The 18,869-nt window shown below is 39.6% G+C and overlaps 1 protein-coding gene across 2 annotated transcripts in view; it reads left to right on the top strand.

Annotated features, from left to right (window-relative positions):
* lmod1b (leiomodin 1b (smooth muscle)) overlaps positions 1–17,412 on the top strand; it is a 50,416-nt gene extending 33,004 nt beyond the window's left edge. Inside the window, exons 2-3 of one of the 2 annotated variants that reach the window (XM_041194768.1) lie at positions 2,988–4,390; positions 16,408–17,412. In XM_041194768.1, the coding sequence (XP_041050702.1) occupies positions 2,988–4,390; positions 16,408–16,540 (1,536 nt within the window). In that variant the 3' untranslated portion in view covers positions 16,541–17,412. Of the gene's footprint in view, positions 1–2,987; positions 4,395–16,407 lie in introns of both variants that reach the window. The other variant, XM_041194769.1, reaches the window with a different exon arrangement.
* Positions 17,413–18,869: the final 1,457 nt, after the last annotated feature.

Here is an 18,869-nt window from a genome sequence, read left to right as displayed (position 1 = left end):
GGAGGAGAAGGCGCTGGAGATGGTACTTGACTCCCATTTGAGACCCCATCATCTGAAGGCCAGGCAACCTGAATGGATCCTCTCCAGTGCTTGCCACTATGCTGCTTATGGGCAGGGCCAAAATCACGCCAACGTCTATAAAAATAGGAAAGGTAGTGACCATCTGAGTCTGAGCTCTCGTTCCTGTAGCAGGATGGACAGGCCAGGTCTGACCTGGAGGGGGCATTGCTAATTCCCTGAGTTGCTTGAGCCTGCTCAAAAAGTTTCTGGACAACTGCTTTTTTAAACATAGATTTTTACACTGGAGAGATTACAGTGTAATTTAAAATGCTATAAAAATTAAAAGAAGCCCGCACATTTAATTAAAACTTAACTGTGCTGTTTAATTGTTGTATAGAACTAAACAGTGAAGCCATTAAAATATTTAAAATTATTTTTCAGTTTGGATGATGTATTGAACTTTTTAAGAACTCACATCATAATTTGTTCTTAACCTTCAGTTATGTTTCTGTTGTATTTGCATTAAATGCACACAAAGTGCCAAAACCTAAAGCCATCTTTTCAGAGTCAATAGATACATCTGTGGCATCCTTTTAAAATCCTGGTGTAGTTGTATATGTCCTTGGACAGAAATGATGGAGAATCATTTTATTCAGAGGTCACTAATCCGGTGTTGTTGTTTATTTGGGGCTTGTTTTAAATCTGTAGTTAGCAGCATTCAGGTATTGTGTATTTTTGTCAGCTTTGCCTTAGTGTTAGCAGGTTTGCCTCTGAGACTAAAGATGGGTGGGGTCAAATCCCACAAGGAGAGAAAAAAGAGAGGTGTGAGTGTTCATAATGTCTTCTGTGGAGATGAGGAAAGGACAACATTCATGGATACGGAGACTGTGACACAAGTGCAAAAGTGCAATTGGCTGATGATGAGTGTGAGTGTTGGCTAAGATAAGGATGTGGGGTGCCCTGGAGAGAGGGGAATGAGTGAAGCTGCAAGATGTGTTGTTCTGAGGGGTATGAATGCTGGGCAAGGCAGAGTGTGCACCTTGGCACCTGAAAGTGTTCTGTCACTCATTTTTCCTACCCTCCTGAAATCCTGGAGGTCCTCAGTGCACTACCTCCAAGTTGGGGTGATCACATTTTTGCCGCTGACTTCCTCAACCACTTCCATCCATGCCTACTTGATTGGAGACACTGACCTCATGTCCTTGGGAATGCTCACCTCACTGCGACCCCTCAGATCCTGCAGCAGGACCTCCAGGTAAGAGTGAGAGACCTGGGAGCAGCCTTCCAAGGTTTCCCCTCCATTCCTGTGGGTTGCTGCAGCCTCAAAAACTCAAGTGCAGATGAACCATTGTAACCCATGCCATGGTCCCTTTAAATAGAAATCTTTCCATTGACATATCCAACATGCCATCCTGCCCACATTCCCTGATTAGCTGGGGAACGCGGAGGCAGGATACGAATGCCGTGGCTCAGTCAAAGAACCTTGGCAAAGCCCACTCCTTCGCCATTCAGGTTCCCAACCTGCAAATGGTCCTGTCATTTGGCCAGGGACTAAGTTGGGAAATTCTACTCAAAACTGCAACCAACTGAGCCAAGCTAATATTTGAATGAGCACTGATTAAGATCAGATTTCCATTGACCACAGAACAATAATGACACTATTACTAGTACTTGCAACCATCTGCTATGTTAAAGGGGCTATATAAATGGAGGTTGTTGTTGATGTTACAAGCCCATTCATTCCCTGTTGTAAAGAGTGGCTGACTCTGATGGAGCCTAATTTTAACCCTATTTGCCCAGCAGGAATGAGGTGCTGGGTAAGCTGTTAAAATCAGGTGAATCTGCTTATTATGCCCATTCCAGCTGGTCCTGATTTTAACCTGATAAATATATTTGAATTGGTAGATTAGTGAACCAAATGGGTTTTTACAACATTCAGCAATGGTTTCATGGTCATCGTCAAACTTTTAACTCCACAATATCATTGAATTCTAATTTCATCATCTGCCATGGTGGGATTCAAACCCAGGTCTCCAGAACACTACCCTGGATCACTAGTCCAGTGACAATACAACTATGCCATTGCCTCCCCCACCTGCTTTGTTAAAGGGGCTATATAAATAACGTAGATATGGTGATTATGTAAATCCTAGCAAGTGAAGAGAATGGTCTTAGTAGTTGATGTGAAGAGAACAAGGGAGAGATGAGTGTGTGTTTGTGATGAGAATGAGAGGAGATGTAATGTGGCTTTGTGTTTGGTGGTGAAGAAAGTGATGGGGAGTTGAGAGAGCTTGGAAGGGTTGGAGATTGAAAGATTTTTGCTATGTGTTCACTGGAGAGAGGGAAAAATGAAGAGTAATACGCTAGTGAGGTAATTGAAGCTGGTCCTGCACTGTGTCCAAATCCTGCACAATTGGAGCCGACAGTCTCTGGAATCGCTTTCCGTCCTTGGTGAGCAGAGTATTTGGAAATCCTTCCTGACACTCCTAAGAGTGTCTTGTTATCCTCACCTCTTCAACTCCAGGAAGGCTTTAGAGAACTATAAAGCTTGCCTGTCAATAATTTCATAGATTATTCTTTTTCTAACACCTCAGAAACAAAAGAATGAAACATCTACTCAAGAGATACATTCCTGCTTTAATTAAGTATCTGGCATACCCACCATTAATGGCTACAGGTCAGGTCAAGCAATTCAGCTGCAAACTTAACATTGAGATTATACCAAAGCACAGCAATTAAAATATTCCGGGCTGTTTTGGGCCGCAACTGTGAATTTTACATTGAACTAAAAACTCAAGTGTCCAATACTGATCCATGGTCAAATTTGAGGCCAGAATATCATCTTTATTGTCAGAAAAACCATTCTAAATTTCATCAATTACTTTTTGGTCATTTTGAAGTAAAGAAAGTTTTAGTAAGCAGCAAAAGTTTAATAGCAATACTTATTAATTCCTTAATCTTTCACATATCCATTTCCTTTCCTTTAGGAAGGACAAACCCCAGAAGAATTATGTAAACAATCCACATCTAATGAATTTGAAAATAAAGCAGTTAAGGAGCTGGATAATGAAAATATGAAAATAAGTGAAGAAACTGCTAAAACAAAGGGGAAAAATGGAAAAAAGGAAAAATATGAGGACAGTGGAAAGATCAAAGACATCAAGGGCAAAGAGAAAGAGGAAAGGCTGAAGAGCAAAGAAGTGAAAGGAAAAGATAAAGAGGAGAAAGAGAAGAGCAGGGAGCTGAAAGGAAAGGGAAAGGAAGAAAAGTTGATTAAACCCAAAGAAGAAACACCAAAGGAAACCACTAAAGAGGAAAAATACTCCAAAACAAAGAGTGAGACAAAAGACATTAAGAACAATGAAAACTGTTCCAGCTCTTCTGTGACAAACTCTAGCAAATGCTGTTCAACACAATGTAAAGATTCATCCAGCCCACAAAATCTGGTGGAGAAAAAACAGCCAAAAGCTTCAGAAACACAAGCAACAACTTCGACCATTTATGATGAGCCAATAGAAAAAGTATGGAACAACGATCCCGAATTAACTGAAGTGAACTTAAATAATGCGGAGAGAATAACCAATGATATCTTAATACGTTTTGCTGATGCGCTGAAAGAAAATACTGTTGTGAAGACCTTTAGCTTTGCCAACACTCACGCTGATGACCACGTTGCTTTTGCTGTTGCTGGTGTGCTAAGGATAAACAAAAGCATAACAAACCTCAACCTGGAATCCAACTACATCTCTGGCAAAGGTGTCATTGCCATCATGAGAGCTTTGCAACAGAATAATGTCCTGACGGAGTTCAGATTCCACAATCAGCGTCATATATTTGGAGGACAAGTTGAGATGGATATTGCCAAACTTTTAAAGGAAAATACCACTCTTCTCAAGCTGGGCTACCATTTTGAGTTGGCAGGGCCACGCATGACTGTGACAAACTTACTAAGTAGGAACATGGATAAACAAAGACAAAAACGTTTACAGGAGCAAAGACAGGGCCAAGCAGGAGACAAAAAGCAAGGGCTTGAAGTTCCAAAGACTCCTGGCATGCAAAAATCACCCAAACCTTCTCCTCAATCTTCCCCAAGAAGTTCACCATGGTCATCCCCTAAACCAACCCCAAAGACGGCTGCAACTCATGCAACACCACCTGCTCCTCCTCCTCCTCCTCCCCCAGCCCTGCCTGAAAAAGCCAACTCTGTAACACAAAACCATAAATTACAAAGTAAGAGGACTGGAGAAGAACATGAAGAGACCAAGAAGCTAAGAAATTCCTTGACACCTGTATCTGAAAGAAAGTTGGAAGATAGACCACCAGCTCAAGAACAAAATTCAAGAGATCAGCTTCTGGCTGCCATTCGAGGGAGCACTATGAAGAGTTTAAGGAAGGTACATAATTAGTTTCCTATGTTGCCTACTGGTAGATCTTACATTCGCATTTCTAGGAGGCAGTGTAAAATGATAAATGCATTGTCTGGATAGTATATATAAATAGGGAACTTGAAAAGGTGACCCTTTCGTTCATCAGAGCATGCAAATTGAGTTTTATAAAGTATGAGATAAATGCAATGTTTTATACTATAAAAATTTTCTCAGAGGTTGTTGTGAGCAAATGTAATGCGCTAAGTTCTATGATTATTTTACAAATGGAGATTTTTTTTTCTCTATTCCTTTGTGGGATTTGGCATTGTTGGCAAGACCAGCATTTGTTGCTTGTTCCTAATTGCCTTTGAGAGCAGATAAAAATCAATCACATTGCTGTGGATCTGGAGTCACACATGTAAGCCAGGCTAGGTAAGTATAGCAGATTTTCTTTCCTGAAGGGAAAGTGAACCAGAAGGGTTTTTTACACTAATCAATGATAGTTGCTTAGCCACCATTACTGAGATTAGCTTTCAACTCCAGAGTTAATAATTGAGTTTAAATTCCACCAGCTGCCAGGGTGGGATTATGCACCAAAGCCCCCAAGCGCTTTAGCCTGGGCTATGACAGTATCACTATGCCACCATTTCCCCAGGTTAGCAGTCAACGTCTAGGGACAGAGCTTCCCATTCGTGAATTTGAATTATAATTTGATAAATTTAAAATATTTGTAACCATGTAGAATAACAAGGAAGCAAATTTAAAGTCATATTTTGGTAGAACTCATAAAGCTTCTGGAAATTGATTCAATGTATTTATATCATGAATGATTTTGCTGTGAGAATAACAATGGCATTTTTATCGTGCTCCATAAGTGCAAGAAGTGTCAAAGGAATGGGAAGCACAACACAATAAATATGCAGACAGGGGAAAGGAATAGAAAGAGGAGGGACAGAGATGAGGATTTAGAGGATGGTTTTGAAAACAGGGAAGGAGGTGGCAAGAAAGAGACAACTGGTGGAGAATTACAGAAGGCAGGAGTGTACTTGCTGAATGAGCAGCCATTGTATATGCTGTCAGTGGAAATGAGGCAAAGTGAAGCTTGGAATCTTCATCTGAAGACATAAGGCAGAGGAAATCATTACAATAGATTGAGACATGGCCATGGAGAGGTTTGGAAATAAGGGTGAGAATTTTAAAGTTGGCTTGCTTGGTGACAGGGAGCTGGTGGAGCTCAGAGAGTTAGGCATGATGGGAGTGTGGGTTTAATGAAGGGTCTGCAGCATTCAAGCTTGTGAAAGGCTGTAACGAAGAAGCCAGCTAGAAAGAAGTCAAGCCTTTGAGTAATGAAGGCATTGGCTAAACAAAGTTTTAGAGGCAGAAGGGGAAAGCTGGGAGCAGAAACAGGCTAGAACAATGGGAAGAAAGTGGTTTTCCATGGAATTACCTAGGATGTACAGCACAGAAACAGACAACTGGTCCACACCGGTGTTTGTGCTCCACATGAGCCTCATGGGTAAAGGTTTTATTAAATGAGCAGATATGGAGGAGGAAGCTGAGCTTGAGATAAAACAGGATATTAATCATCCACATGATCTGACAGCTTAAGATGGCAGTAGAGAAGATTGATAGACTCAAGGACAGAGGCTTGAAGGTGTTACGGGAATGAAAAAAAATAACCTCAGTTTAACTGACATTTAGCTGGGTGTCAGTATGGTTCATCTGAACCCTGATATGAAGAAAGTAATGTAAGAAACAACATTCTTACTGTTCTTCCAACTAAACTTAACAGAAAGAAGCACATCAATGGACTGAAGTTTAGCATCTCTGACAGAGTGCTGCAAAAACATGGATATTATTTAATCTTCTACATATGGATAACCTGCCATTTTGGCTGATGGTTTAATAAGCTTGTATAAATCTATATGCATTTGTCTCCAAATTTAAGCAGTTCCAATCCATTTTGTTTTTTCAGAAAAACCTTTGGATTTACCATCAGCTATACAGTGATATCTGTCATTGATATTTCTGAAGTGGCTTAAAAGAGTTTGTGCCCTAAGTAACGCCTAATACATTTCTAAATGAGGGAAACATTAGAATAACTAGAGCTCTTGCAACTATAGCTTTATCAATCAAGTTATAAAAATAAAACTAACAATGACCTGCATTTATATGGCACCCTTAATGTAGAAAATCTTCTGAAGGCACTTCACAAAAGTGTAATCATAAAACAATGGACACCAACTTAATGAGGGAGATATTTGGAAGGATGGTCAAAAGTCTTGGACTAAACCATTGTTTTTAAGGTTAGTGTTAAAGGAACAGAGGGAAGTGAAGTTACAGAGAAGTTTACAGAACAAATTGCTGAGGATAGGGCCCAGATGTCTGGAGCCATGGCCGCCAATGGTGGGGGTGAATGGTCTGGAATGCACAAGACGCTAGAAGCAGAGAAACACAAAGTTCTGTCGTGGTTATAAACCTAGAGAAAGTACGATTGGACACATTTGGGGAATGGTGAGCCAATGTAACTCAGCCAGGTGAGCATTGTGATAGTTAAATAAATAGCTCATGGGGAGGTAGTGGTATAGCAGTATTATGACTTGACTAGTACTCCAGATACCCAGAGTAATTCTCTGGAGACCTGGGTTCAAATCCCACTATGGCCACTGGTGAAATTTGAATTCAATGAAAAATCTGGAATTAAAAGTCAAATGATGACTCTGGAACAATTGTCATAAAAACCCATCAGGTTCACTAATGCCCTTTAGGGAAGGAAATCTGCCATCCTTATCTGGTCTGGTCTACAAGTGACTTCGGACCCACAATAATGTGGTTGACTTTGAAAGGAACTAGCAAGCCATTCAGTTCATTCAAGGGCAATTAGGGATGGGCAACAAATGCTGGCCCAGCTGGTGATACCCACATCCCATGAACGAATAAATTAAATCAAAGGTGACAAAAGCATATGAGAACTGTAGTAGAAGAAAGGCAGAGGTGAAAGAGGGCAATGGATTTTGTGACAGATGGCTTTGATCATCCCAATGACTAACTAGAGGAAATTCCAACTCATTTAAGACTGGATGTTGGGCAAGCCATCTGAAATAGAGGCAGAAGATGGTGGAGAGGTTGAGCTGGTTTTCATCAGTGTACAGTGTAATAGTGTACCAGTGTACAGCTGATCCCATGGCCAGAATTTTCCGGCCCCAGAGTTATTACTTTAGTTATATACCAGCTACATGCTTGTAGAGTCCAGTTATTTGAAGTCCTGATACTAAAATGTCCAGAAATGTTATGGAAAGGTCAGGCCAATTCCATTAACTTCGCATTACTCACGGTTAAATTGGAAGATTATTTACAATATATATTAGTGACTTGGATGAGGGAAATTAATATACTATTGCCAAGTTTGCGAATGACACAAAAATAGATGGGAAGGCAAGTGGTGAGGATGACACAAAGAGTCTACAGAGGGATATAGACAGGTTAAGAGAGTAGGCAACAACTTGGCAGATGGAATATAATGTGGGAAAATGTGAGGTTATGCACTTTGGCAAGAAGAATAGAAGAGCTGAATATTATTTAAATGGAGAAAGGCTGCAGAAAGCTGCAGCACAAAGGAATTTGGGGGTCCTTGCATGAATCCGAAAAGACTAGCATTTAAGTTCAACAGGTAATAGGGAGGGCAAATGGAATGTTGGCTTTTATTTCAAAGGGAACGGAGTGTAAAAATAGGAAAGTCTTGCTAAAACTATATAAGGCAATAGTTAGACAACATCTAGAATATTGTGAACAGCTTTGGTTCCCTTATCTAAGGAAAGAGGTACTGGCATTGGAGGCAGTCCAGAGAAAGTTCACTAGGTTTTTCCTGGGTAAGGAGGGATTTTCTTATGAGGAGAGTGTGAGTTGGTTGGGCCTGTACTCATTGGAGTATAGAAGAATGAAAGGCGGCCTTATTGAAACATAGAATATTCTTCGGGGGCTTGACAGGGTAGATGCTGAGAGGTTGATTTCCCTTGTGGGAGAGTCTAGGACCAGAGGGCATAATCTCAGAGTAAGGGGTCTCCCATTGAAAACAGAAATGAGGAGGAATTACTTCTCTCATAGGGTAGTCAATCTGTGGAATTCTTTTCCACAGAGGGCTGTAGAGGTTGGGTCGTTAAGTATATTCAAGGCTGAGATAGACGTATTTTTAATCAGTAAGGGAATCAAGGGTTATGGAGACATGGCAGGAAGGTGGAGTTGAGGATTATCAGATCAGCCATGATCTCATTGAATGGCGGAGCAGACTCAATGGGCCGAATGGCCTACATCTGCTCCTACATCTTATGGTCTTATGGCATTAAGATGCATTGCTTTACAACAGAATCATTTCTATTATGAAACACACAAAGTATTATTTAAAAATAAAGAGAATGGTTGTGCCTTGATAGCCTTTTCTGATTGAATGAAACATGTTGCCTGAAGGATAACTGGCTGTTGTTAAGGTGGAGTTGCATATCGATAGTTCTTGCATTTAAAGCCACAGAATATATTCATTGTGGGAATGTGCTCTAAGTAGGGCCATTATGAGTTCTAATTGTAACTGCAGAGAAGAGTTTGGAAGCTAATTGTTGTTGCTGAATAATTGATTGTGATTTGCAGTTTCATGATTATGACAATTGATCCAACCGCACATAATGTTAACATACGTTCTAATATAATCCTTTCACGTTTAATGGTTACAATAAATACACTGACCGCAAAATTCCTTGGCTTGGGAAGATGAAACAAAGACATAAGATGGTTAGGGGAGTAGCATTTGAAGCCTGACTTAGTTCTCTCCTTTCTGCCAACAGTCAAAAATTCTTGCATGAAGCAGGAATACTTACAAGACGAGTGTGGAAGAGGAGTCTTAATGCTGATGTCCCCATAGGAATTTCTCACAGAATGATTGATTGTCATTTGGAATGTAGCAACAGAAAATCTCACCCCATGTTTCTCAAAAACTCCACTGCCACCGCACTTTAGAAAGGGTGTGACGGTCCTTGAGAGAATGCAGAGATTTACCAGAATAGTTCCAGGGATAGGGGATTTTAGCTACAAGGTTCATTTGGGGAATCTGGGGTTATTCACTTTGGAGCAAAGGAGATTGAGGGGAGTTTTGATAGAGCACTATGAAAGGTTTGGATAAGATAGACAAGGAAAAAACTGGTCCCATTAGTTAATGGTACATAGAGTAGGGGAGACAGATTTAAGCTTTTGGGAAAGAGATACAGGGGGAATGTGAGGAAAAATGTTTGACGCAGCAGGCGGTAATGACCTGGAACTCATTGTCCACAAGTTTGGTGGAAGCAAAGGTGACTAATGATTTCAAAAGGGAATTGGATGAGCACTTGAAGAAAATAAACTTTCAAGGCTACAGGTTTAGACTGGGGGAAATTGGACTGACTGGATTGCTCTATGGTGAGCCAACTTGGAATTGATGGGTCAATTGGCCTTCTTCTGTGATGTAAATAATTCTGTGTCTCTATGATTTACTTCGATTTTGAAGCTATTGTGAATTTAAAAAGAAATTAAAATAAAAATGGTTTTCATTTGCATGATCTGGGTATCAAATCCAATCAAAAGTAATGTTTTCTGACACCATTAAAGCATGTTTTAAAGTTGGATAACATTGCATGAATTAAATATTTAAAAAATTGTCTCAGGTCTTTAGTAACCTCCAGCTAGTAGCCTGCAGTTGCATGGAGAAAATAAAATGGATGGCCAAGAAAGATAATGAGGAAGTGTGCCTGATGATACACAAAGAACATAATGTTATTGATGTTATAAAAGTAAGGCAAATGAAATGGATTGGCCAACTGCTGGGAGGGATTGGGATGTTTGTTGAACGAGGTGTTAGGATAGATAGAAGTAAAAAAGAACATAGGAGAAGGAAATAAGATTGTTTCTAGAGCAACTGAAGAATGAGAGGTTGTATTGGAGAACTCAAGAGAGAAAAACAAAACATTGATTTGGAGAAGAATTAAGCCAGACTCTGCCTTAGACAGACCATTGGTGAAACAACCTCTGTTAAAATCTCTTCTTTTTGCATAGCTCCAGATGTAATATTCCAACCACTTGCACTTCTACTTTTTTTAACTTTAACTCATATTATCATTGCTACATCAAGTACAGCAACAAATTTCATCTGCGCCACCTTTCATCCATCATGGATACCATATGGCAAGATCATGTTACTATTGCAAGGTACTGAAATGTGGAAAATCAAACATTATTATGATAATGCCAGTAAAAGCACACATCTGATAGAGTGTATATTACGTTGATTGGGAACTGTCATATGATCATCTTTCTACACAGGGAATGAACTGTATTAACAGAAACAGGCCAAGCATCTTTCACCAAGTGGCCTCTGTATGAATGCTTAGCTGAGCTCCAAGACTCACAAATGGACTCAGCCTGATGGGGGGTTGTTTAAACAGCTTGAAAGGGTATGCTGACTTTGTTTGATTGACATTTTATGAGCTTGTAATAATTTTACCTTTCTTTGAAGTGGTTTCTTCAAGGTCTGTGTGTTTATTTGGACAATATTAAGAGGTGTTAAATTGATTAAATGTTCATCCAATGGGACTTCCACTGGCTGTATTTGATTGACAATTTTATGAGAATGTAAGAGAGGTAATGTTTTAAAGGGAATATTGAATGCCTGATAGTTGTTTTTCCATGAGCATTGCAAAGTCTTGCCAGTGTTATATGGCTCATTGATTTTGTGCCTTGTGGATACCAAAGAGTGATTTAAAGCTTAGTAGATGTTGGGAAAGTAAATCAATGTGAAAATAAAACCACAGGATCACTTACATAGATTCATATCTGATTCTCCATATTGTAGGATGCAAAAGAAAACTTTATCGACTAGATAAATGACTCCAATGCATCTGAGCCCTTACAGTGTGCTAGTCAATTTAATGGCATCTTACTTTTAAGGATAGAGCCCCAAGCTCAATCACTGGATTGAAAAGTTACTTAAATAATCATATAGAATCACAGAATCTTAACGGCACAGAAGGAGGCCATTTGGCCCATCTTGTCTGCACCAGCTCTCCAAATGAGCATTATGACCTGGTGCCATTGCCCTGCCTTTTCCCTGTACCCCTGCAAATTGTTTCTATTCAAATAATAATCTAATGCCCTCTTGAATGCCTTGATTGAACTTGCCTCCACCACGCTGCCAGGCAGTGCATTCCAGACCTGAACGACTCGTTGTGTGAAAAAGTTTTTTCTCACACCACATTTGCCTCTTTTGCAAATCGCTTTAAATCTGTGCCCTCTCGTATTTGATCCTTTTACGAGTGGGAACAGCTTCTCCCTATCTACTCCTTCCTATAATACTGTGCCCAGAGGTGTACACAATATTCCAGCTGAGGTTTAGCGAGGGCCTTCTATAAATTCAACATAATCTCCCTGCTCTTGTACTCTATGCCTCTATTAATAAAGCCCAAGATAAAGATATTATATGCTTTATTAACTACTCTCTCCACCTGCCCTGCCACCTTAAATGATCTGTGCACATATACACCCAAGTCTTTATGCTCCTGCACCCCCTTCAAAATTTCATCCTTTATTTTATATTGTCAGTCCATGCTCTTCCTACCAAAATGCATCACCTCACACTTCTCCACATTTAATTTCATCTGCCACCTATCTGCTCACTCCACCAACTTGTCTATGTCCTCTTGAATTTCCACACCATCCTCCTCGCAGTCTACAACACTGCCAAGCTTCGTATCATCTGCAAGCTTTGAAATTGCCCCCTGCACACCAAGATCTAGATCGTTAATATAGATTAGGAAAAACAAGAGTCCCAATACCAACCCCTGGGGAACTCCACTATAAACCTCCTCCAGCCTGAAAAACATCCATTGACCATTACTCTCTGTTTCCTATTTTTCAGCCAATTTTGTATCCACGTTGTTATTGTCCCTTTTATTCCATGAGCAATAACTTTTCTCAAAAGTCAGTTGTGTAGCACTGTGTGAAATGCCTTTTCAAACCATGTACACCACATCAACAGCACTACCCTCGTCAACCTTTTCTGTTACCTCTTTAAAAAAACTCCTACAAGTTAGTTATACACAATTTTCCCTTCAGAAATCCATGCTGGCTCTTCCTTATCAATCCATATTTTTCCACGTGACTACTAATTCTATCCCAAATAATTGTTTCTAGAATCTTGCCCACCACTGAAGTTAAATTGACTGGTCTATAATTGCTGAGCTTATCCTTACAAACTTTTTTGAACAAGGGCATAATGTTTGCAATTCTCCAGTCGTCTAGCATCTCCCCTGAGTCTGGAGAAGACTAAAAGATAATGGCCAGTACCCCTGCAATTTCTACTCTCACTTCCTTCAACATCCTTGGATGCTTCTCATCTGGTCCCATGCCTTGTCAACCTTAAGTACCAACAGTCTATTCAACACTTCCTCCTTATCAATTTTGAACCCTTCTAATTTTTTTAAAATTTGTTATGGGATGTGGTCATTTATTGCTTTTCCCTTATGCAGAGGGCATTTAAGAGTCAACCACATTGCTGCAGATTTGGAGTCACATGGAGGCCAGACCAGATAAGGACAACAGATTTCCTCCCCTAGGGTGTTAGTGAACCAGATGGGTTTTTACAACAATCAACAATGGTTTCATCAGGCTCCAGATTTTTATTGAATTCAAATTCCACCATCTGCCATGGCAGAGATTTGAACCTGGATCCCCAGAGCATTACCCTGTGTCTCTGGATTACCAGTACAAGTGACAATACCACTATGCCACCACCTCCCCATAGTAACAGAGTTTCCTCATTTGTCACCAGGGCCTGGGTAGCATCTACTCCTTGGTAAAGATGGATGCAAAGCATTCATTTAATATCACAGCCATGACTCCTTCGTGCATGTGTAAATTCCGTTTTAGGTCCCTAATCTGCCCTACTCCTCCTTTTACCACCTTCTTACTACTTATATGCCTATAGAAGACTTTGGGACTACCCTTTATGTTGGCTGTCAGTCTTTTCTCATAATCCCTCTTTGCTTTTCTAATATGCTTTGTCACCGCCCCTTTGCACCTTCTGTATTCCTCTCAATTCTCAATTGTATTTTCAACCTGACACCTGTCATACACCATTACATTGTGACAGTTGAAGTTAGCAAGAGCTTTTAAACTTACTTGTCAAAAGGTTCCCAACTCCACAGCAGGCTGCCCCCAAGGTTCATGAACTGAAGTAGCTGGCATGGAACCCACCTGCCTCCACGAAAATAGCAATGACGTGGAAAATTGAATTTGGAGCAGGCATTTAAATAGTGAACCCAGTGTCACTTTAAGTGAGCGTAGGGTGGTGACCTGCCACATTTCCTGACTCAGGGAAAATGGTGGGCAGCAGAAATCAGCGGGCAAGTATAAAAATGTAGATCTGTATGCCTCCCATTTTGTCCTCCTGACACAAGTTTACTCAGCATCAGGACAGAAAATTCAGCCCAAAGTCTTTGGTCTTTTCAATGTTTAACTAAAAGAAATTGTGGCTCATCAAAGGCTAGATTCCAGAGAAGTACTATGACAACACAGAAACAATGAAGGGGTTGCATGGTGTGGTGAAGACATCAGCCTGGATTTTTCCTATGGCGGGTGGGCTGAGTGGGGGCAGGCACAGAGCTGATTGCTGCCCGTGATCAGCTGCGTGCTGCCATTTTACGCGGGCAGGCCAATTAAGGCCTGCCTAGCGTAATATGCATGTTCGCGAAAGAGCTGCCTCAGGGAGATTGAATGGATATGAAAATAATTAAAGAATTGGATTAAAAATTTATTGAAACATGTCCCCTCATGTGACCGTGTCACGTGAGTTGGGACATGTTTGTAAAGGTGGAAAATATTATTTATTTATTTTATAAAAGCTTCAGGAAACCTTATCCAGCCCATGGATAAGGTTTTCTGAAAAATGCAAAGGCCGCTTGGGCTTTTCGCCTGCCCGCCAACCTTAAGGTTGGACAGGCAGTGTTCTTAACTACTTTAATTAATTTGTCAATGGCTTTAATAGGCTCTTAACATTTCGGCGGGCATGCAGCTGATTCCGGCGCATGTCTGCTGAGCAAAATATCGCGATGACGTCAGGATTCACACCCGACATCATTGTGTCATTTTACGCGCTGGTGCGTTGGGCCTGAAGATTCTGCCCATTGAGCTGGGAATGATCGACTTCACTGACCCTGGAAGAATATTCAAGGCAATTCTGAAATTTGCAACAGTAAAGCAGGCTCAACATGGAAAGATTTCCTAGGGTAGGCAGAAGTAGCAATTTTAGGATACATTACCAGAAGATATTTATGTCTGATCAGAATGACATCCAATCTACAACACAGAATAAATAACTTTGAAGTTAAGTACAGTAAACAGCGGCAAAATTAAGAATTTGTTTTAGGAGCATCATCAATGACAACGGCAGCAACAATCAAGAAAGCCCGATCCCCTTTGATTGAACTGCACAGGCATGAACATGGTCAGTCAATAGATTTCAATTGGCCATCCAAGTGATTATAAAGAGCACAATTATCTAGAAATTATAAGATTAGTTGGCAAAAAAAACTATTACAAACCATATTAGACATGAATGGTAATTTTTCTTAATTACAAAACTATTTTAAGACTTTCTACTTGATCATATTGAGTTCTCTCACAAAGAACCTGATATGTTATCATTGAACATATTAGCCATAAAAAGTAAAGAAGTAATGCTTAAAAAGTGGGAGGGGGCATTCTGCTTCAATTTCCTACTTGCATCCCAGGGGCACTCGTTTACCCCAAGAAACTGGCATTGAAACTTGTACTGCATACTTCAGATAGAGGATTTAAGGAGACTCCAAAACTTAAGAGAGCTAAACAGATTGAGTTCCATAATTGTAAATTCTTTAGTGAGCATACTACCTTGTAACAACTGCTTCAAGCAACTGGCTGTGGATATCTATCAGTACATTAATGTATGGCAAAAAGAATAGACTAAAAACAGGATGAAATTGTCCTATCAATTTCAGCATATTTATTAGAAAATTATAAAAAATTATTATAAAAAGTAACCAATATACAAGAATAATTTCAAGAGACTGGTCTCTTTTGGATTTAGGTATTGAAGTAAGCTATTTGAAATTTACACTCATGATTTATCGCACCATCTTAACCCCCTCAGTGCGATTACTGACTGTACCCACTCATAGATATGCTTTATTGCCCACATAAGTAGAATTATTGGCCAGGATTTTGCTGGACCAAATGCAGACCCTGAGTCCGTGCGGGCAGCAGCGGGTCCACAGTGACAGACTTCCCAATGGCGGCTTCTATTGTGGATACAGGTTGGTTCTCCACACTGCTGGCCCAATGAAAGAGCTGACAGCTTAGTAACTCTACTGAGAAAGGTGGCTGCTGCTGAGGTAGCAAGGAGAACAAGAGGGCATCTCCATTCTGAGGCATCCACAAAGATTTGGAAAAAAAAGTCCTCTGCTGGGGCCAGGCAGGCAGGCCTCAGCAGTTAGAGAGTTAACCCTTCCAGCGGTGGCATTGGGGCCGCAGGGGCAGCCTTTGCTGGTGGGGACTCTTTCCTTGGGCCATGAAGCCTCTTAATGCAATGACTCCCACCAATGAATAGCAGTTGAGCCATTACTTGCCTAAATTAAATTGTCGCTGTCATTTCTGCTGCTGGTAAAGTGGCTCAGTTGCAGGACTGTGTCAGGGACCCCTGCTGACACAGCTCCACAGCATCTTACCAGCCTCTGCCCCACCTCCTGCCCAACATCCGAGGGTGGGGGGCCAGTAAAATCTCACCCGTTATTTTTGGCTTTCTAATCATATTACAGGGATATACATCTGCCCAGTTTCCACTTCAGTACATTTGTCCTTGCAATCCTGGCAGATAAATTCAGCAGTACATGTTTTTAACCGTAAACCTTTATTACCTATAATGTTCAAATTGATTTAATACAATTATTTGAAAAGTTTTTCTAATACAAGTATTTTTTACTGGTTTTAGGTTGAAGTTCCAAAGTTACTACAGTAAGAAGATGTGCCATTGCGTGCTGTGGAGATGCCCCGTTAATCCATATATAAATCAAATTCACTATTGTAGCCAAAGCATCATTGTTATTCTCATTCTGATCATTTGAAGGACTTATTGTTACATCATTGCTTGAGGCCCTGTGAAAAGATGGCATCATTTCTAAGAACTCCTTCAAGCATTGCTTGATCTCTTATTTTCAATGTCTCACTACTTTTCCAGTGTGTTCCACACTTCTGACAATTCTTGCAGATAGCTCTGCTTTTTCTGTTATAACAGCTTTTCATTGGTAATTAGCTATTTTCTGATGTTCCCATCTCAATCCTTTGTTTACATTTTACCGCTATTTTCATTTCACATCTTTTGTAAAATACTTAAGTGAGTGTCAAGTTTTTGATACAGATTTTCTCTTATGTCTCTCTCCTGCTACAACAACACTCACAAGATATGAGCATTTTTAACCCTCTTCCTTCCATGCAACCTATATGCCACTTGGTCAGCCCTCCTAATTTTTACGTGTCAGTTTACCTTTCTTCCCCTCAGAACAGTAGCTTGCCTGATGTCTTGTAATTCTCGACACAGTGTAATCCTCAAGCTGGCCCTCCACGATCGGAGGGACGGACTTATAATGATGGTTAAAAAGCTTTATCAGTCTTCTTAGAAATGGGTCCTATAAGATAAAACTCCTATTACCTATTTCTCTTGAATCTTACATCGTTTTGTTTGCAATGACTATTTTTAGTGAAAAAATAAGAGCAATGTCTTAATCCTAAAAGAATTGTAAATATTTGTCTAGTTTGGTTTTCTGTGTAATATTTTAATATGTAATATGTGAACATTTGTAAATGTATGCTTCCTGCACACATGCTATCAAGAGATACACAGTGGCAATCATGTAACTTCCATTCCATGCCTGATGTATCATATATTAAAGACATCACTGAAAATACAATAAACAGCACAATAAAAAGGCTGCCAGTTCTTCTGACTAAAAGCATCATTTTTTTTCATGTATGTTAAGTACATGTCTGGTTTTCTGTCTCACTCATTGCAGTGGCTACATCTATTCAAAACACAAAACTCACTCAAATAAATATCTGTGCTAATGTGAAAAATGGAATATTCATTTATCTCTTGTTTATTTTTGTAAATATAAAGCCATATTTGATTTCACATGTAAAATAGACATTAACATAGGAAAGAAATACGTTAATTCACAAAATGAGGTTCTTAACTCAAGTTTGGAATCATACAAACATGAGAAAGTCCCTTTTAAGCATAGTAAGAGTGAATGAAACAATCAAACTGATAGGAATACAAGTATACATGTAATAATTATCTTTCTTCTCATGAATGATGCCAAATTTTAAAAAGTGAATTCAGTGGTGAGAAAGTAATGCAATTAGCAAATCCTGCATCATCCAAAGTACACACGGAATAAATATTGCTTAAATATCAAGTGTATCGTTTGTAGTATTAACATTACATGTTTTAACATTATAGAGTGTAAACTGTATAAAGTCATAGCTCTGCTTGTTACATCTCAGATGTAAGTAGTCAATATAAATAGTTTCCATCATTAATGTGTTTATATTAAGTTACTGTACATTTCTGTCATTGTGGGCATGCATGTTTTCTTACCAGATTCAAATTTTCCATTAACCTGTTGTTTATACCACACTGTTGCGCTGGTGACATTTTAAACAGAAATTTTCATTAAGGTCTTGTTATAAAATAGCAAGATGCATGTTATCATTTATACTTTACATCTTTTTATTTAAAAAACCAAATCATAATTTTTTTTCTCAAATAAACTCCACCATTTAATTAACTGCCCTATGGTAAATGGGCAGCACAGAGAAGTTGAAGATGTAGAAGCATTACATCTATTTAAATATGAGTTACAGAGAAGATGCAGAGAAATGCACACAGCATAGTAAATATTCATTATTACTGTCACATTTTGCCTATTTGCCCATGGAACAATTTGGTTGTAAAGTGCTTTGGGATGGTCTGAGGATGTGCAAGTCTCTATCTAAATGCAATCTCCTTTTATTCGCATTTGCTTACATAACAACAATAGCTGCACATTAAAAATAATCAGTTGGTTGTGAGCCACTCTGGGATGTCCTGAAAGCATTTTCTTTCTTGAGCTACCTTTGCAGAGATTAAATGACCCAGGCAGTGACTGACTGCTGTGCTTCATCAGGTTATGACATGCAACTTCTCTTAACAATGATATTTAATAGGCCAGGGAGCCTATTCCAATAAACAGAATGGTGATCCATACTTCTCAATTTACCTTGTGTACTGGAAATGTTTCAGTATGTATCATTGCAATGCTTCCCTACAAAGGGCAGAAAAATATTTATCTTTCCTAAAAGTGATATGACTCAGTAGTGAGTAGGTTTGGCAGTTCCAGGTCCCCAGTGAAAACA

The sequence above is a fragment of the Carcharodon carcharias genome, chromosome 9 (genome assembly GCF_017639515.1).
Source record: "Carcharodon carcharias isolate sCarCar2 chromosome 9, sCarCar2.pri, whole genome shotgun sequence".
Lineage (NCBI taxonomy): Eukaryota > Metazoa > Chordata > Chondrichthyes > Lamniformes > Lamnidae > Carcharodon > Carcharodon carcharias.
Note: the sequence above shows the minus strand (reverse complement) of the source record. Positions and strands in the feature narration are given on the sequence as shown.